Source organism: Lepidochelys kempii, chromosome 3, assembly GCF_965140285.1.
Source record: "Lepidochelys kempii isolate rLepKem1 chromosome 3, rLepKem1.hap1, whole genome shotgun sequence".
NCBI classification, from domain to species: domain Eukaryota; kingdom Metazoa; phylum Chordata; order Testudines; family Cheloniidae; genus Lepidochelys; species Lepidochelys kempii.
In genome coordinates, this window is record NC_136382.1 from 114,667,657 (window position 1) to 114,688,654 (window position 20,998).

The 20,998-nt window shown below is 40.2% G+C and overlaps 1 protein-coding gene across 2 annotated transcripts in view; it reads right to left on the reverse strand.

The window, feature by feature from the left end:
* The window catches only part of LRP11 (LDL receptor related protein 11), a 35,436-nt gene that overhangs the window by 2,666 nt on the left and 11,772 nt on the right, over nt 1-20,998 (reverse strand). Inside the window, exons 3-7 of one of the 2 annotated variants that reach the window (XM_073337629.2) lie at nt 13,836-13,977; nt 11,312-11,437; nt 8,552-8,758; nt 7,277-7,447; nt 5,302-5,358 (exon numbers count right to left, since the gene is read on the reverse strand). In XM_073337629.2, coding sequence (XP_073193730.1) covers nt 5,302-5,358; nt 7,277-7,447; nt 8,552-8,758; nt 11,312-11,437; nt 13,836-13,977 — 703 coding nt within the window. The remainder of the gene's footprint in view (nt 1-5,301; nt 5,359-7,276; nt 7,448-8,551; nt 8,759-11,311; nt 11,438-13,835; nt 13,978-20,998) is intronic. The other variant, XM_073337630.2, reaches the window with a different exon arrangement.

A 20,998-nucleotide genomic window follows, 5' to 3' on the forward strand; every position in this document is an offset into this window, starting at 1 on the left:
AAGTGACAGGCTGCGGTTTGGCCTACACTTACAACTTATACTGGCGTAACTATGTCAGTCGGGTATGAAAAAACCCACAAGCTATGCTGACGAAACCGTCAGTGTAGATGCAGCTATGTCAACAAAAAAGTGCTTCAGTTGGCATAGAGAATGTCATTTGGGGAGGTAGTGTTCCTACAGCAGCAGAAAAACTCCTTTTGCCAGTGTAGGCTGTGTCTACACTAGAGGGCTATGTTGCCATAGCTAGGCTGATATAGGCTCCATAGTGTAGACGTAGCCTAGATCCATCAGCATCCTCACAAAAATCAGAACTGCGTTCAACGACTGAAGTTTCTAAGTAGGTTTTTTTTCTATGTTAGTTTTTTATGGTCATATAAATTGTATGGAGCACTTTGGCTGCAAAATGACATACTCCCTAATGACTCTGGGAATTTTTATTACAATGTCAATGTCAAAACACTGTCATTGAAATAATAATGAGGGGTGACAAAATGAAGTATGTAAATAATATAATTAATTTGGAAACTACATTATATGCAGCTATCCCACTGATAATAGCTGTCAAAGCACCATAAAAAGTCAGTTGTGTAATGGAAATGGCAAGTATATGAGTCCTGTCAGCTGAGGTCAGACTTGTTGTATCAGAATTAGCATGATGTCAGTGTTAACGATTGTCCTGACTAGATTCTTCTTTGAATGTACTCTATATTCCCACTCATGGGATGTGCTGTAAGTGAAGTTGAAATGGTGGAACCTTCTCATAACAGTGCCTGTTACAGTGCTTACGTGCCCCTCGTACCCTTCCACATTTCTAATCCTCCTGAGGATGAGACTATTAAAGGGGGCATAGAATCAGTGCTACCTTCAGTTCCTTCCAACTGCAGCAGCAGACAGATGTGAACCTCTCTGGACCCCCCAGATCCAAATCCTTCTCTCAAGAAACTAGTAATGCCATTGACAGTGTTATTTATTGTTAGTAGTTTAGTGTTAGTTAGGATAAGCTTAGTTTAAGGAAAGTTCTGTTCTTTGTACAATTAATAGTTATTAAGTCTCAGTTGCAACTTCTGGTTTCACGGTGGATTTGAAGGTGAAGAGACCGGACTAAAAGGTGTGCCTCTTGTCCAGAGATCTCCCTGGCATAGGACGCCCATGCCAGATGCTTAGCATGCTTTGGCGAGGGTCACTCTCCTTTGAGGACCTCTATCTGCAGCACATTTACTTTGAGAGCATACAAGAAGCACCAAAACAGACTCAAGCCCTCTTGTTCCATGCTCTTTGGTTGCAAAGCTACTGTGATCTGATATCTCAAAGGGATCTGAACACAGGATTAAAAGACCAGTGTTGGGTCCAGACACTTCTAGGTCTAAGAAAAAGGGTGCTGTGCAGAAGGCTCTGGTCTCAGCTCCAGGATCAGGTTCCAACATTGCTGTATAGCTGGTTAGTAAGTAATCTGATCTGACCTTGAAGCATTAGTAGACACCATCGGTGCTGGCCTCTGAGATAAGAGCCAAACCACAAGTAAAAACATCAGATCAGTCTTCTTCAGTTCCAGAAAACATGGTGTGAGACAACAAGGCTCCTATTAGCAGAATCATGTTACAGTCAGGAGAGTCCACAGATCTGTCAGATCCTGGGCTGAGAACACTGCATCCTAAACCAAAGACGAAGTTCAGATCAGGGTAAAACACTGCCTAAAGCTCATCTAAAGATCACAGATCCAAAAAGAGTTCCAGAGCCAGTGGTAGTTTCTTTGTTGCCAATTCACAAAGCTCCAACTGTTACTATGGTATTGCAAGTATATTGCACAGATCTGCAGTCAGATCATTTACGAGATCTGCAAGAGACACTGTCTGAGAGTGAGAAAAGAAAAGCTCTTGTGAGTTACCAGTCTCAGATCTCCACACCTAGGAAATGAGGTTGGATGAGTTGTCAGTTTTCCCCAGACACTTCTCTACCATCCTAAAAAACAGCTTTGGGCTCCCAACATAAAGTTATTTTGCCTTTTGCCATTTTACACATGCTAGCTCTGATAGTGTCTGGGTCGGATTTGAGGTCAGATCCACAGTCCAAGGAGGAATCTGATTGTGAACAGCTGCCAGCTATTCCTCTGAGGCTTCATTCTCAGAGGAAAGAAAATAACTCTAGATACAGTGCCTATAGATAATCTTATCCTTCAAGTACTGGAGTTTGCTTATTGTTACAACTAGCATGTTCCACCATGCGCTGGAAGAACGACAGAGATGTCCAACAGCCTCACATTTGATGAAGTGAGCTGTAGCTCACGAAAGCTCATGCTCAAATAAATTGGTTAGTCTCTAAGGTGCCACAAGTACTCCTTTTCTTTTTGTAGTAGGAACGTATCTCCCCTTAAAAGATCAAGAAAAGGCTTTCACATCAGATCTAGCATTCTTGGATCTGGCCACTCCTGCTTTCAGAGAGCATTCTCCGACCATAGTAACTGATGCTACTGGAGGAAGAAGAGGAGCCTGTAACTCAGATGGAATGCCAGTTAGAGCCAGAAATGGAAGCTGAATCTTCCCCTGGTGAGAATGTTTAGATTGCTTCAGCTTCTTCTCCTTCTGAGAATGGTTTACAGTTACCTGAGCTTGTGAACAGGCTGATGACAACTTTGATTAGCTTCCATCAATCACACTGGAAGAAACTGCAATCTTTTTGACATCTGGGTGCCTTATCCAAAAATAAACTCATTCTCCCAATTTTAGATGGACTAATGCAACCAGCAAAAGCAATTCGGTGTACCCTTTCATCTCCTCAAGCTATATCAAAAAAGACCGACAAATTGTATCATTTGCCATACAAAGGGGTTTTGTTCTTTCATGTGCATCCTACACCTAACTCTCTGGTAGTGGCGGCAATAGGCCATAGATCTAGAGGAGAACAATATCATTCCACACCCTCTGATAGGGAGGATAAAAAGATGAACACAGGTGGCAGAAAAATGTTTTCTTTTGCTTTGCTTGGAATAAGAGTGGTGAATTACTAGGGAGTGATGTCATGGTATCACTATCACTTATGGAAAGAAGATTTCCACGTTTGCAAAAGTGCTTCCTGAAGATCAGTGTAAGTTGGATAACACCTTAAGAACTGAAAGTCAGGTTGTGGCAAGGCACAGGGCTTCTACTCCAGATATTTCCTGATACCAGAGAAAGACTGACAGCTTTGTTCCATTCTAAATCTAAGAAGATTTAATGCCTTTCTCAGAAAATTCTGCTGCTGCATGTTGACTCTAGCATTCATCATACCCACCCTAGATTAGTTTGCAACTTTCTACCTAAAGGATGAATATTTTCAAATCTCTACCATGCCAAGACAATGCAACTTTTAGGACCAACAGCTTATCGAGGTTCATCTAGCAAACATGGCTGAATGTGTATGGACAAAAATTTAGTGGGAGAATTTGGGGGAACAACACAGACCCATCACAAGACATGCAGTAGGATCATTAAGAAAAGGCCTATTAATATAGGACGGGCAAGGCCAATCAAAGCTAACACTGCTAGTGTCCATATCTGTTGTGGGCTGGAAAAAAAAGATGAGGCAACTCCAAACAGGTTTTTGAACAAGATACAATGGGCAACTGTAGTGCTTTCATACAAAGTGTGTGCATAGATTTTTGAAGAACAAAGGAATCTGGTTTTCCTTTGAAACAAATCATTCACCCGAGCACAGTCTCTTCCTGGGTCTTGAAATCCATTCCCGAGTCCTGCATGGACATACGACCCTGAGCTAACAACCTGGGTGACAGTTTTGCTGAGATAACTTAGGAGCACTGAGTCAGAGCAATGATTTTTTTTCCTGATGTGACATAATGTATAATTCAGCTTGTGCCCAATACATTGTGCTTTTATATAAGATAACAAATTGGTTATAGATTTAAGTTGTGGCTCCTGCTGTTGTGTGCCTCAGAAGCATAAGTAAAGTAATGGCTTGGGGATTCAATCAAGGGTTGTAATTCCCTAACCAAACAGCGCCGCAAGGCAGTTGGCATAGGCCAGTCAGGACACAGTGAGAGACATTAAACCCAAGGAATGCAAAGTTGTTACAGAGAAGTGTACATCCAGAATCCTGGAAAGTGAAAGTCCTGGGGGCATTCAGGCCTCCTACATAGTCTGTGATTGCTCGAGCTGCTATTGCTGGTGCTCACAGCCAGCCTGCCATTCCAGTTTGCTTAGCTGCAAGCAAACTTTCATGACACTACCTCACAAATGTAATAGCACCATAATAGGCAGCCAATTGTGAGCACCACACTGGAAAGCAGCTTTAGGACAGCAACTTAGCTGCAATGCAGAAGTGATGTGTTTGGGCTCTTGGAGAGGAGGTGTGTGAATTACACAACGTAGAGGGTGTGTCTACAGAGGGAAAGTTATCTCCTTTTGACCAGTCCCCCAGAATCTGATCTCAATGACAGTTGAAAATGTTTTGGGCACTCGTGTAGACAGAGCCAAGCCATGACCCTCTTACAGAAAGTGTGCTCTTTGCACAAGGTGTCTAAAATCTTTTCTACCACAAGCTTTGTCTACTTTGTGGTCTAACTATTTCCAACACCAACTGGGGAGGGAATGTAGGGACAATGGGTTAGCCCATGGTTATCAACAGGTAATTCATCTAGTGTAGACAGGGTCCTAAAGAATCCACACCATGGTTAGTCCAGTCAGACACATTAATGATCAGTTTAATGATAGAGTTTTATATTGTTATCCATCACTATAGTATCTGAGCACCTGTAGCAAAGACATTCATTTATCCAATGAATATCTTAGAACCCAGAGGCAAGTTCACTGATGGGGAGCTCACTAGTGGAGGGGAGAAGGGAAGTGTGACATGTCCCCACTAGTGTTATTAATGATCATTGTAACTTAAAGGAAGAGTAAGGAACTGCTTCCTACAACCTCTTATCACAAAGAAAATCTCTTCTCTTCACAGATTAAGATCACCAGGGGCCATTATGATTTCCACTGCTGATCTTCTGCATAACACAGTCCACAGAATTTACCCCAATAATTTCTGTATGAAGTCCATAACTTATGGTTGAACTAGAGCATACCACTGAAGGACTGCTAGTCTTGATGTAAAGATTGAAAGTGATGGAGAATGTACCACATCCACACATAAGCTGTTCCAATAGTTAATTACCCTTGCTATTAAAATTTGCACTTATTTCTAGTTTGATTTTTGCCTGTCAACTTCCAACCATTGCATCTATTAAACCAGTTCATTTACCTTCTCTCACCTATAATTTTGTGAAAATATACAAAATAATTATTTAAACACAAGTCAAACCTGGCTCTGAATTGGACGGAGATGACGGATCCGTTGCAGTCTGTTGTGAAATTGCACCTGTTAATTAATACATTTAAAAAATCATATTTTGCAAAGGAAGTCCCATTGGTTGAGATTAAGACTTCATTTTAATATATTTTTGAGGCACAGTGGTTTACAACACTACCTTTGCAACACCTGGGAGACATACTGCCAATTTGATTGAGCTCACAAGTAAAATTAGCTTGGTGGGTCTCATCTGGTTATTCACAGGTGTAAACATGACGTACATGTGGTCCGGCTCAGAGAACCACTAGAGAATTTGGCATGCCAACTCAGGAGAGGACCTATACTAAAATGGGAGTGTTGTTTATTACACAGCAGTGCATTTGTAGAACTGTGTGAGGAAGCCTGAATGGCTTCTACTCATGCTATCCTTAGCTATTACCACTTTTTTATCCTGACTGAAATCCTTGATGGGATTTATTCCTTTGACCCTGCCTATGTCAACACTGAAGCTACAATCTTTCAAGCGGAGGACTGAAGACGTTTTCTTGAAAGCTTAACAGTGCCACTCATCAACTAACTGGAGGGACCCTATTGTGCAATCAAAGCCCTCTCTGCAGCCAGAAAGGACAGCAAGCCCAGAAACAAAATTTACCATCATTCCCCTATATGATATCGCCACCAGGCTGGTCACTATTGGGAGACTATCATGTAGTTGATTCTTCTCCCTAAACCAGTAGAAACATATCAGTACTAGCAAACAAAAGGTACATCAGACTATAAGCTTCAGTGCTTTGAGTTTGCTACCTAGGACTTTAGGCCCAAATTATTTGAGGCTGAGGTGCTCACACCACACAGCTTCATGTAAATATTTTGTGTCAGAGTATTACTGGATTTATTCAGAATTCTTCAGAAAAAAGCAACACCGTGTCTTAAAGAAACATCTCATCCCAAAAATGTGTACTTGTCTGCCAAGTCTGTATTTCTTACAAGTGCAGTAATTGATCATTTTTATAGTTGACGTTTTTAAGCCCAAAACCCCAATGTGCTGAGATTTAGATTTTTATCAGCACCGACTTCCCAACATGGGACATGAAGAGATACCGCAGAACCTTGCTAACTGTACATGAATGCCATGCAGACCCATTGCTATTACTAATCCTTCAATAGTACGTTTATTTGCTTAACCCCTGATCATTCAAGACTACTTTATCACAAAACACACTTGTTTTCAATTATTTTGAAAAGTATCGTTTAGTTATGTTACTCTTATATTAGCATACTAGTGAATGTGCTGTATCATATGCTGTAAGAATCATGAAGTCTTAGAAAGGTAAACTATAATAACATTGCTGAGATATGGGCAGAGATTACCATGCGTTTTAGTTAAAAGTACTGAGTTAGTGGATCAGTGAGATTCTATTCTACAAGGAAATTTTTAATTTTAACTGAAATGAGTTTAAATTCTAACTGAAACTTATAAAAAAGTAACAGTAAAAGCACAAGAATTAGAGAAAGACATAGTCAGCTGGAAATCTTGCCCCCTTGAAAAAAGTGAGTTAAAAGTAGTTTTGGGTGCTATTCCTGCCCCTGACTCCCCATACCAATTTATGTGGTTTTATAATCAGTTTCCCGTTTTTAGAAATGTTTTTCCGTTTCCTCTTTGTGGGTGTGAAAGGCACATGCCAACACGGGAAGCTGACCAAGAAACTGACTGGGCAGAGGTAAACAGACATTGTCAATACAGAAGTGTGGACAATAGCACAAAGGAAACAAACTGAATAAAAGCTACCATTCCATTTTCCTCTAACTTTCAGTTATAATCTTCGGTGTTAGTAATAAATGTAAGAGGTAAAAGGACTTCAGGCAGAATAGAGAATTTTAAAGAGCCTCTGTTGCAGAGTTCATATTACACTGCTGGAGCAAATATAAATACATAAAATGCTTTATAAAGATATATTCCCTTCTTCCCAACAGAGGGAATTTTTACCATGAATTTCTACACATTCACTGAGGCAGTCAGATTCTTGAAGGAAGTTGTTTTCATTCCCTTTGCAGCCACCATAGATGAAATGTAGGCAAGTGCCTGAAGAAACATCAAAGTGCCAGCGAGGGAAGTGCCCTTTACAAGGGCCAACAGCGGGGAGCACTAAGCACTGTTCTGTTGCAACAAGAAAAGAAAACCATATTTCTAATCAGCTGTATCTCTAGAAGCTAAGCTCACATCTAAACATTAAAAATCCATTAAAATGTAAGAGGCTTGTACTCTCTGTGTACTTGTAACTTATTCTTTAATAAAAGGCTCTAGTTAATTTCATTTGTTAAACATATTGGATTGTTTCAGCTTCCTGGCAAGGGAACTACCTATGCTTTGACTGCACTAAAAGGTCTGATTTCACTGCAGCTTCTGAAGCTTTTGCTAAGATAGTGTTTTATAACTTCCAACAGTGATATTGTTCTTCACAAAAACCTCTTTGCCTACTAATGCAACAGTATGTGGGGTTTTGGGGTTATTATTATTATTTTTTTTTTGGTCTCCACTGGTAGAAATACAAAGGTATCACAAAAGACTGTGCTACATCAGACACATAGATTCATAGATATTAAGGTCAGAAGGGACCATTATGATCATCTAGTCTGACCTCCTGCACAACACAGGCCACAGAATCTCACCCACCCACTCCTGCGAAAAACCTCTCACCTATGTCTGAGCTATTGAAGTCCTCAAATCGTGGACTTCTCTACATTTACATCAGCTAGTTGTACTCGGAAAAGTGCAGTTCTAAAAAGGGAAGAGACCATAACATAAAGAATTTCCTTCTCTCAGTTCACATTGGGTCAGATACTGTCACCCTTACTCACACTAAGTAGTACCTTCCTATGTATGAAGTCCCATTGAAGCTATTTTCCTACATATCTGTAACTGCCTAGTATGCTACTAGGTAAATAATTAATAACAGCAGAGCGCACAGCAGTTTTCCATATTTGCTCTCTTTGAGTGTTTTGTACTGTTTGCCTCTAAACTGGTTAGACTGTATTTCTAGCATTTTGGAATTTTTCTTTTCTTTTTACCAACTGCTAGAAATGATGCCTGGCAAACTTTAAAGGTAAATTTTTAGGTATAATTATTAACCTCCTACAATTTCCCCCACATTACCTATATTTGCAAGATTTTGCTTTTGACTAGGTGCCATCTATAATAAAAGGTACTTTTTTTGGTTAATAAAGACTGACTAACTGAAACTATTTCTTTTTTTATTCTTACCTGGGATAAACCCACTGATTTGTTTCTTTGGTCCCTGAGAGAGTGATTGATTAGACTTGTCTGCATCAAGTGAAAGTAGTGGCTGATTTCTTATAGTGTTTTTCTGGGTGTTTTCCACAGAGTTGTCTGCATCTTTAGTCAGGCCTATGATCCTTTGTTGGGCAGTGCTGACAGCTGCATGAGTTGCTGTCTTTCGGCCAGGACTGACTGAATTAATGGAAATAAAAACAATTATTATTTTTGTATGGAAGTAAATGGGAGTTTTGTGATAGTAAAGATGATAGAATTTGGCATGAGGGAGTTTTAACATGTTTATCAGACTCTGATACCACTCAGCATTCAGACCCCTATTATATGACAGTTTTTCTTTGCCTTCTGAGATGCTGACTCTAAATTTTCAGAGAGTTACAGAGGATTTAGATGCATAGCTCCCACTAGGTAATCCCTTGAAAAGGGTTATGTTCTTAAAAGTGACAACTCAGAGTGAACAATGTATGGCTACAGCAATGAATCAAATGAGGCTTTCCTTAATCTCAGCATTGTCATTACTGCAGCAAATCTGCTACCAACAATAACCAATTCTTTGGATTTAGGATTCTCTGCTCTCCTATGTTTTTTGCTAAACTCTCCTTAAACTGAAAAAACATCCCACGGGTTGCCCTGTGATGTGATATAATTACAAAATTAACTTTTAATCTCTGTTTTTGCAGAGCTAGTATATAAAACTAAAATACAATGAGCTATGTAATGATCATGCTTTTCACTTTATTGTAAAGTGTAGATTAAGACTATAGCAGTTTAAAGCTACGAGCATCCCACAGTCAACCTCTAATTATTTCACAAAATGGGTAGCACATCTCTGAAGAAGTGTCTACGCATTTCAGCCACAAAAACCACAATCAATCAATCAATCTTAGGTACTTATATGATCCCAATTACCGCAGTTGTTGGATCATATTAAAGAAGTTCTGTATTAAAATCACAAATGAGTTTGATTCCCCAGAGTTTAAATTCCAGGGTATTACTAATTAAGAGGTCTCTTGGGTTTTGGTACTGTTTCTCTCCCTCTATGTGTGAAACTTGCAAGCTGCTAATTGTGTTAGTACATTCTAAGACAGAGTCTGTTCTCAAAGCAATTCACAGAGAGAGAGACTCAAAACAATACTCTAACAACAGAAACAGCACCCAGAGACTCCCCGCCCTTTTGTTGTATTAACCATTGTGATTAAAATAGAGATAGAGGATGTATGTGGATGGATGCTTGGTGTGGATAATAACTGAATGATCAGGGAGGTGTCAGCCTCAGAATCCAGTGTCCATCGGCTGAAGAAGGCGTCAAGTGGAAATAACCAGAGGACCCCCCCCGGAGGGCAGACTGGAATCCACCCAACAGCCTCAAGAATGGGAGAACCAAAGAACAAGATAACATCTTGGAGCCGTCAGGAATGTGCTATCTGCTGATTGATTCAGCAACAGCATGATGAAGCAATTCCCATAGACTGGCATAGGAAGAAATTCCTGTAAAAATAGACTCTAAAAAGTGAGAACTTTGGGGTTTGATTCTGCAAACCAACTTCCAGGAGCATCAGATGAGCATCTGACAAGGCCCTGCTCCCTCCTCATGTCCAGGCCACCTGGCCAGTGGCTTGGCATGAGCAACTCTAAGGCTGGTAACTATGATAACAACCTTGCAGAACCTGTGTGTGTGTATGAATGAATGAATGAATGAATGTGAGAATAAATTTGAGATTGAATGGAATGTTATAACTATAACTAACTGCTTACTATGATTCTTTCTGTATTCACAATAAATGTGGTATTTTGCCCTTTTCCCTTTAATAAGATCCTGCTGGTTTTTATTTTATTGGTACAACACAGTATCTGAGCACCACACTAGTACTATCCCCATTTTACAGATGGGGAACTGAGGCACTGGGAAATTAAGTGACTTGGCCTGTGGCAGAGCAGTGACTTGAATCATGTCTCCAGGATCCCAGGCTAGCATCTAACTACTGGACCATCCTTCCTTCAGATACCATATGTTGGGGAGGTGCAATCATTCCAATTCAATTCATAAAAACACTCTCCAGCACCACTACATAAAACTGAGAGTGGATAAAACTGACAATTTAATGTACCCTGGAACTATATTCCTTTCTAAATCTTAATTAAGCTCCTAATAAACAATGTACCAGATCAAGAAGGGAGAGCATCTTACAGCATATTCCCACTGCAGAAGAAAAGAAGGGCATAAAGTCAAAGTTGTAAGAGTGGTGTAAACTGGGTTGGGGGATGCAAGATAACAAGGCAGTGGGATTGGCTGGATCCCATAACAGATCCTTTTTAAACATCCCAACATTTTGAATTTTTGAAAGGTGTACAACTTTTTTGTGATGTGTACTCTGCATTAGATGTTTCAACCTCTCAGCTATTCCTTCAGATGAAAATAAGAACCCTGGCCTTAGAATGAAAGTGAAGAAAGAACTGATCTTTCAGATGTTTTGTTGAGAACTATTTAATATCTGTTACTCTGGGATCTCCAACAGTTCTAAAGTGATTTAAAAAAACAATTCAATTCATTTTTGAACACCTAATAAGAAGACGGCTACCCTATACACCTGCTGTTTTCAATGAAAGGCTCTAAATAACTATTTTGATTAGAGAGATCTAACTGTGCACTGAGGGAACACATTACCACGTTTCTTATCAGAACCCCCAGCCATTGCTTCTAGGACAAAAAACAGTGTACTATGCACTCACAGTTCTGACAGAACGCTTCATCAGATCCATCCGGGCATTGCTCCACTCCATCGCAAGCAAAGGTGATGTCAATGCAGCAGCCATCATCACAGATAAACTGGTAGCGAGAACAAACTCCAGCACAGCCTGTTGTAGAATAATTCTCAGATTACAAGAAGGGAAGCCCAAATACAGGATACTAAATCTAAAGAGGTATTAATATTTCAATGTTATAGCAAAACCCAAGAAAGACAACATGTAAAATAAAATGCTGCAGAAAGACTAGAACGAAGCTGCTGTTTCACACTATGTATGGTGACACAGGAACTATAAAGAAGAGCTGGACCCTGCACCCTCTTCACTATTTTGGTAGCTTTTCTACAGCAGGAGTTTGTGAGCTGGGGGTTTTAGCTGCCAAGAGGTCTGCAACACCTCAAACTCTGTGTAAACATAGCCCCTGCACTGAGGGAGATCAAAATAGCCCCCCTTTCCCGACTTTCTTTACCCAGCTCTGCACTTCTGCTCCTTTCAGTGAGTGAGTTTGGGAAGCTCTCTAATTAAGAAATAGAGAGCCGGGTTGGGGGCTAGATAGTACTGCTGCTATTCAAGGAAAAGTTTTACCCTGCACTCGAACAGCAGGGAGAAGCCAGCAGTTGGCTTCCTTCCTGTGGGCTCTTCACAGCAGCTCTTAATGGTGGGAAGCAGTTTGTTTTCTACAAAAATCCAGAGCAGCAAATACCACGCTTCCTGGAGCACTTGCCCAGACTATCAGTAGGGAGTCTGGCTTGGGTTAAAAAACCCAGGACAGTTCCTAAGTCAAATACACAGGAACATTTTGAATGATGGGGCTTTAATTCCATTTGCTGCACACACCATTTCATAGTTGGATATTTATTTCCTGTCTGTGAGTGTATGTTATTTTACATATGCACACACATGCATATTAATTTTGTTTTTAGAGCTGTGTGCATTCCTTCTTTGTGTTGTATTTTGTCAAAATTCATCAAAGGACAAATGAAGGACATGATCCTGCATCCTTTATTCATATGAGTAGCCCCCGTAATTTCAAAATGTAGCATGTACATGAGTAGCATTGAGCCAACATTCTTGCAAATGATCTTAACTGGAAAGAAATGGATTGCTGCGTGCCCTAATATTTAGGTTTCTCTGGTAATGAGAATGTCTATCTCTGGACACTTCCGCATTGCTGTTAAATATTAAAGGCTTTCCTGCAACACATTTTGACCTTGTAATTATCAGATGTTTACAAATCACTTTTGCAGCAGTCCTCCCAATGCCAGCATGTTTCTTTGGTTTGTAAAATGCTATCAACTCCAGCATTTCGACACTGTAACAGCAAACCAGTCTGCGGGAACAACTCAAATGATCAATTATTACACTGCTGTACTCCATAACAACAACTACACTTAAAGCATGGTATGAATGTACACTGTCAGCTAAAAACCATACTTGGAAAAACACATTTTATAATCTTTAGTGCTAAAAACACCACAGGCCCTGTCTGCATTAAGGAAATCTGTACCAGTGTAACCACATCAATATCATTTGGGTTGCAAACATTTCTGGGGAACATTTAAAAGGAAACCTCATCCCTTCTGAAAAAACACCGTCTAAAGAAAATTCCTGAATACTGTACATTTATATTATTAATTTGTGGAGGGTACAAGTTATTAATTGGTTCTTTTCCACTCTTCTGCTCATCCATTTAGTTACACTAGTGCAAATGCCTAAAGGAGAAGTGCTGAACTGGTGCAGTTTAATCTGGTAATATTCCAAAGTATGCTCTACCAGTGTAAGTTAATCATAGTTACACAGATGCGAATTTCCTTAATGTAGAAAGACCCTATTACTAAAACTGAGAACCTCAAGAATCGAAGTTCCTCTCATCATTCATGCTGTTTGCCTTCGCCCCCACCCCCTTGCAGTCTCAGTTTCAGAACTTGAAAATACATAGTCACTTTCTAGCCAATTTCAGTTTCCATTCATGCACTAGCACAATGTTGCAATACCTGGGTTGTAAACATTTCAGAAGAAAGTTTAAAAGCATAAAAAAAAAAGAAACAATCCAAACCTGCTTTAGTTTAAATACAAATTCACGAAGAAATTTTAATCATCGTTAGTCTGTGGATCTTACACTTATTAATTGCTTCTTCCGTGGTCTTTCACAACAGCATATGCCCTGCCATGTTCTATTGATCCTGCATTGAATGTACAATATACCATCATAACATGCCTGATACATATGGCAATACCAAAGCTATGTTTTGCTTGCCCTACCCTGCATGTTCATCTGCAATGAAGTGATTAATCATACAAACACATAAAAAGACGGTTTTCCTTCCCTCGTCCAAAAGTGTTTTTAACCCCTTCCCCATTTGAAATAGGAATACAGAAGGAAGGAAGCTATTATTAAATAAAAAATGACATTATGATAGGGATCTGCATTCCCATCTACCCCAAGAGACTTTTTAGGTATGCCACACTGCAGCAGTCACACAAACTGTGATTTCAACCATTTTCTCACCTAATGCAGAGTGAAGCATTGGAAGAACGGTCACAGAGATATTATCTGAGCTCTTTTGACCAGCAGTGTCTGTCACCGTCAGCTGGAAAATGTATACACCTTCTTGCAAGTGAGAGAGCTTCAATGTTCCTGGCTGTGGTACCTGATCAAAAGAGAAGAGCCAGAAAGTTCATTTTTGAAATTCTAGTCCTGGCTACTGTACATTAACTGACATAGACACCTTAACAAAATTGGACCAGTCATACATTTCTACAAATAGTTGAAACACTTCTGTACGCTGCTTCTCAAGGAGATAAAATATTTCTCTTTCAAGTCAGACCAGATCAATCAAACGTAGATATAATTTCATAACATTTAGATCTTTTGATGCCTTCTACTTGCAAATATCAAATGTTTAGCTTTCATGCACTGGTCTCAGTAATAATTCTCTGTTCTCAGTTATCCCGTGTTGCAGCTGTAGTTATTAAGAGAACAAATAGGATATGTGAACGTCTACAGTATCTACTGAGATGATGGGTGAAATACAATTTGGAAGCTTATTTTACCTCATTCTTCAACTGCAAAAAAATATGTAGCAACAATTTGGCTAGAAAACTGGGTTTTCATGTAAGTGATGGACAAAGTATTTAAAGAGCTTGGTAATATTCCACAATGCTGCTAGTGTGTGCTTTAGAAAGAGGTTCTCCACATTTCATCTGTAGCCTAGGTATGTCTCACAATATGCAGTCACATCAGGCCAACTACACCTAAAAGAAAGTTTTTCTGAGTCTAGAGAGGCTATCCAAACTTCCAAGGGAAGTAAGCTCATATCTCAATGTATATCGAGCAGGTGTTACACATGATGGCAGGTGATGCTGGACTGTATATCCAGCAGGTGATATAGGCAGGTGAACACCTGGTAAGCCTGAAGACTGATTTTATGAATCAAAATTTGCTTTATTCTTTTCATCTTTATTCCATAAAGATTCAGTCTGAGGCAGCATCTGGCATGAAAACTGTCAGCCCAAACTGTTAAAGTGTGGCGAAGGTATGAGCAACTGGAAACAGCATTTAATAATGGAAAGTGTGAGGCAACTTGAAGAGTAGGGAGTGCTACCTACCCCACCTATAGTAAGTCAATATATTAAATATTAAAGTAATCTCTCTCTCTCTCTATATTTCTACAAGCCCAATAATTTTGATGGTAAAAAGACAAAATATTCAAATAGCTTTCCTCCTCACACTGTGAAACTACTTTTCTAATAATTGAAACATTGAATTATGTTGGAATGAAATACCATTTGATTCACAAATTTGTGTTGTATTGAGAGAACATATTATTTAAAAATTTATAAGAGACTTTCCTGGGTTTCTAAATATTCTTACATTTTGTTTTACAGACAATTTAAAAAAAAAATTCAGAACCACTACATTTTCTTCAAATGTATTTAGCACCATTCACCAAAGTAAAAAACCTATTATTTCTTCTTGTGTACAAATGCAGTGTGAGTGTGATAATCTGACTATTCTCTGAGGAACAATATGTGCAGGAACACAGCAATTTAAACTGTTCATTTTGGCTTCAAAGAGTAGCTGTTAGTAAACTGCAATTTGGCAAGAGGCAGCAGATTAAAGAATGAACAGCGGTTTTCACTAGGCTATGAAATTACTTTCATAACTCCCTTGCAATTTCCTTCAGGTAATGCACTCGTGCTACTCATAAATGTTTTATCCCATTCAAACTCAGTTTTCTGCCTTTGTAAAATTAGCCTATATTTGTGTGATTCTAGAATTCTACTAGATTTTCTCTTTAGGCGCATTTTTTCTAACAATGCTAAGTAATGAACTAGTGGGCTTGTTTTGAAGAAGGAAGGCAAAAGTAGTACTAAAAGCACAGGCCCAATTCTGCCGGACTTACATGCATGACCAGTCTCACTTATAACCTTGGAGATCTTTTTATTTCTTTCTGAACATGTTCAGCTAGATCAGAAGCAGGACAAGTTTCCCTCCCCTCTTCACAAACCTCATGAATAGAGGAGGAAACTCTGAGGATAGTTTTATTTTCGTGCTGGTTCAGCCCTTACATTCTCTTAAGACTACCAACAAAGACACCCGTTACTGCCAACTCAGACAGTGCACTTTGTGATGTGGATACCTACCACCCCGGGGAGCTACACTGAAGCTAGCAACTCATTCACAAAGACAGGTTTCAGAGTAACAGCCGTGTTAGTCTGTATTCGCAAAAAGAAAAGGAGCACTTGTGGCACCTTAGAGACTAACCAATTTATTTGAGCATAAGCTTTCGTGAGCTACAGCTCACTTCATCGGATGCATACTGTGGAAAGTATAGAAGATCTTTTTATACACACAAAGCACGAAAAAATGGGTGTTTACAATTACAAAAGGTTTTCTCTCCCCCCACCCCACTCTCCTGCTGGTAATAGCTTATCTAAAGTGATCACTCTCCTTACAATGTGTATGATAATCAAGTTGGGCCATTTCTAGCACAAATCCAGGTTTTCTCTCCCCTCCCCCCCCCCGCCCCCAAACCCACTCTCCTGTTGGTAATAGCTTACATTGTAAGGAGGGTGATCACTTGAGATAAGCTATTACCAACAGGAGAGTGGGTCTGTGTGTTGGGGGGGGAGGGGTGGACCTGGATTTGTGCTGGATATGGCCCAGCTTGAGCCAGAAGAGTTCCCAGAAGTCACCTACTACAGGACAGGCCTAACAAAGAAAATAACAGAACGCCACTAGCCGTCACCTTCAGCCCCAACTAAAACCCCTCCAACGCATTATTAAGGATCTACAACCTATCCTGAAGGATGACCCAACACTCTCACAAATCTTGGGAGACAGGCCAGTCCTTGCCTACAGACAGCCCCCCAACCTGAAGCAAATACTCACCAGCAACCACATACCACACAACAGAACCACTAACCCAGGAACCTATCCTTGCAACAAAGCCCGTTGCCAACTGTGCCCACATATCTATTCAGGGGACACCATCAGAGGGCCTAATAACATCAGCCACACTATCAGAGGCTCGTTCACCTGCACATCCACCAATGTGATATATGCCATCATGTGCCAGCAATGCCCCTCTGCCATGTACATTGGTCAAACTGGACAGTCTCTACGTAAAAGAATAAATGGACACAAATCAGATGTCAAGAATTATAACATTCATAAACCAGTCAGAGAACACTTCAATCTCTCTGGTCACGCAATTACAGACATGAAAGTTGCGATATTACAACAAAAAAACTTCAAATCCAGACTCCAGCGAGAGACTGTTGAATTGGAATTCATTTGCAAATTGGATACAATTAACTCAGGCTTGAATAGAGACTGGGAGTGGCTAAGTCATTATGCAAGGTAACCTATTTCCCCTTGTTTTTTCCTACCTCCCACCCCCAGACGTTCTTGTTAAACCCTGGATTTGTGCTGGAAATGGCCCACCTTGATTATCATACACACTGTAAGGAGAGCGGTCACTTTAGATAAGCTATTACCAACAGGAGAGTGGGTTTGTGTGTGTGTGTGTGGGGGGAAACCTGGATTTGTGCTGGAAATGGCCCAACTTGATTATCATACACATTGTAAGGAGAGTGATCACTTTAGATAAGCTATTACCAGCAGGAGAGTGGGGTGGGGGGAGAGAAAACCTTTCGTAGTGGTAAACACCCATTTTTTCATGCTTTGTGTGTATAAAAAGAACTTCTATACTTTCCACAGTATGCATCCAATGAAGTGAGCTGTAGCTCACGAAAGCTTACATTCACAAAGAGACTCATCAGATGAGTGACTTTTGTTCATTACTGTCCTGGGCTAAATTCACACTGGTGACCAACAGGTGAAAGGCTCTAGGCTGCTATTACAAATTCTTTGAGCCAGCAACTCCCTAAAGAATCTTTAAATTTCAGGAGCCTGCTTGTTTCACTCACAAGAAGAGAACAGCAAAATGATGCAATAAGGACATACTAGTACCCTGCATTGTTTGTTGGTGCGTCTCCTGCTGGGTTGAGATTTTCGAAATATTGAAACTGTCATTTTGGAAGTGCTCTCTTTTTTCTCAAGAGCACATTAACAAAGAGAATTCATTTTTGTGGAGAGGAAGAGATTAAATTATAGCCCTTTCCATCCTACTTTACAAACTAATTTGGGATTGAAGAGTTTATAAAATCAAAAAGCTCAAAAAAATCGAACACCTCAAAATGACAGCAGGTATGGTGCATAAGTTGCAGTATGGTTCATTGCATCACTTTCTTCTCATGCTTCCAATCACTGCAAAGTGATTTCCAATACACTGAAGGCATCAGAATGTGAAAGGGTGTCAACTTGTTCTTCACCAACATCACTTTTGTAATGTGATTTATTTTTTCCCCATGGGGAAAAAATGGTTTGTACTACTGGTCATTAGTTAGACTGGGTTTCATAAAATCCAGATTCCACTGTATTTAACAAATAGTTTCCCCTTATTTGATTCATTTGTTTGACCAGTAAGTGTCTGCAGCCTAGGAACCATAATCTCAGAATGATTAAACACTTGCCAAGCCTTCTCCAAAGCCCACAGTCTGTCAGTCTGCCTCAGGAAAACACCACAGTTATTATACAGAAGATTATATTCACATCTAGTTATAAATGACAGTAAAGTTACTCAATACAAGGGGCATCCTCCAGTGGTACAAATATGATATAGATGCTCCCCTTCCCTAGAGAGGAAAAGAGGGTGTGATCAGAGATAAAGAGGGGTTGCTGGGACATCTCTGCATCATATTGATCACTGGCTATGCATTAGCCTCCTGGGGCCATTTGCAGCTGGTGTATCTCTGCACAGAGGGTCTTGCCCTGAACATAGCCAGCACTAGCGGACTGCAAACGTGAGCTTTACGCCACCTTTGTACGTACATCCCCTGACCTGAAATCTCTGCAGATCCATTACCCCTGAGTCTGATCCTTTGCACTTCAATTATTATTAATGCTCCAAAGTGTACATTAATGTAAAATATGATAAATAATGTATTTTAAAAAATAATCTCTAAAGCTTCAATCCAAATGAGGATCCAGCAGTGGAATCTCATTGCAATTTGTAGGGAGAAGGGATGTTTACCTATGTTCTGTAACCAGACTAAGCCTTGAACATGTCTCCTAATATATTTATAAAACAAGTACAATTTGTAGTGGAAACGGAACCTTAATCTTAACCCCAAGGCTTTAACGGAGTTAGGGAACATGTTTAAAATCCTGTCCACACTACATATTGCAACTGTGTGATACTTAAGACTTCTGACTTGGCAGTATTTGAAACATGGATGGATCCAAAGAAAATTGAGACAGAGGATATTGGAGAGCCAGTGGAAGCTGAGAGAGCACTCTGGAGCTGCTTCAGGAAACTAAGGGTATGTCTACACTTTGAGCTGGAGGTGTGATTTCCAGATCAGTTAGACATTCCCATGCCAGCTCTGATCTAGCTAGTGCGCTAAACATAGAAGTATAGTTGTGGTGGCACAAGGTAGCCTCCCCAAGTTCCTACGGTCCCAGGCAGGGTTGCACTCAGAGTGGCTAGCACATCCTTCGGAACGGTCTTGCTGCAGCTACACTTCTATGTTTAGCATGCTAGCTCAATCAGAGCTAGCGTGGGTATGTCTACCTGAGCTGGAAATTACACCTCCACCTCTGAGTGTAGATGTAGCCAGAGGCAAAGCACTGGAGTTATCAGGTGGGAAAAAGGAAGGAGAGCCTGAGTTTTAGAGTGGCCAAGACACAGATGACAGAGTGCCAGAAAGGGCCATTAGGGCAGAGGGATTATGGCACACAACACTAAAAGACAGGGCAAAAAAATGTGCCAGAAAGTACTTGTGGTGGGATGGGAACTGAGACAGACCAGCAAAGGGACCAGGGCAAGACATAAATGGAGTGGTCCACGGAAACTTTGATGGCGCAATAGGGTATCTGGGAACAAGGTAAAGATCAGAGAGGCTCAGCAAGCATGCAGAATGGGCTGCCGGGTATAGTGTCTAGACAAAATAGTACATGTAGATTTGCTGTCTCCAGTCACTGCTTGTTTTGCTCTTGCACTTATAGCTGAAGCTACTTATTTTGTTTAAACGCTGTAATACAGGGCATCATCCAAAATCCATATGATAACCAATTTGTTGCATTTTCATTAGGTATTGTCAACAGGAGAAAACCAATGGGGATAGAAAACTATTCTTGATCAAAAGTCACTTGTACTCCCTAATAACTACTGGGCTTCCGAAACAGAGTCATTATTCTGGAATAAAATTCCTTCTATTCTAGAACAGAGTGTGCACATGGAAAGCTATTCTGGAATAGCTATTGCAGAACAGCCTATTCCACAATAGCAATTCCAGTCAATTTCCCCAAGTAGGCCAGCCCTTAAGGGTATGTCTACACAGCAGCTAGGAGTGAGCTTCCTAGCCCAGGTAGACAGACTCACAAAAGCTCTGCTCAAGCTAGTGTGCTGAAAATAGCGGGTGGCAGCTTGGGTTAGCCTCCCTAGCTCAGACTCAGAGGGCCAGGTGGTCTTGGACTCAAGCAACTGGCCCATGCCGGCTGCTGTCCATGCCATAACATCCACACTGCTATTTTTTGTGAGCTCGCACAAGTCTCTCTTCCTGGGCTGCGAGGCACACTCTCAGCTGGAGAGTAGACATACCCTAAAAGAACCTGGACTGAAAATGCTCAACAATATGTACAGCAATGCTGTACTGAAAATTATTAGAATAATGTCAAGAAGGAAAGAGATGTTAGTTCAAAACACCTTAAATTGTTCTTTATATAGCATTAACTGTTAAAAAACTAACCAAAACCAACTAATATTACATAGTTCTGGGGAAAAACATATTTAGATGAGCAAGACAAATATTTGAGGAATGAATTAAAACGTTTTTGGAATAGCTGTGGCTGAATTGTAATCTTGGCAAGTGCTTATGCACACAAATCAAGTTAACAATTAGTGTAGTGTGCCTAACTCCCCACATACGGTCACTGAAATTCAATTATTCATGCCTGCCATGTTTAAAAGGACTCAAAAACCATTAAAATGTAAAGGACTTTCAATTGTAAAAACAGTAAATAAAGAAAAATGGCAAATTTTAAAAATCACTTCACTACAGAACAGGAATGTAGGTCTACGTAACGCACCAGAGAGGTGTAAA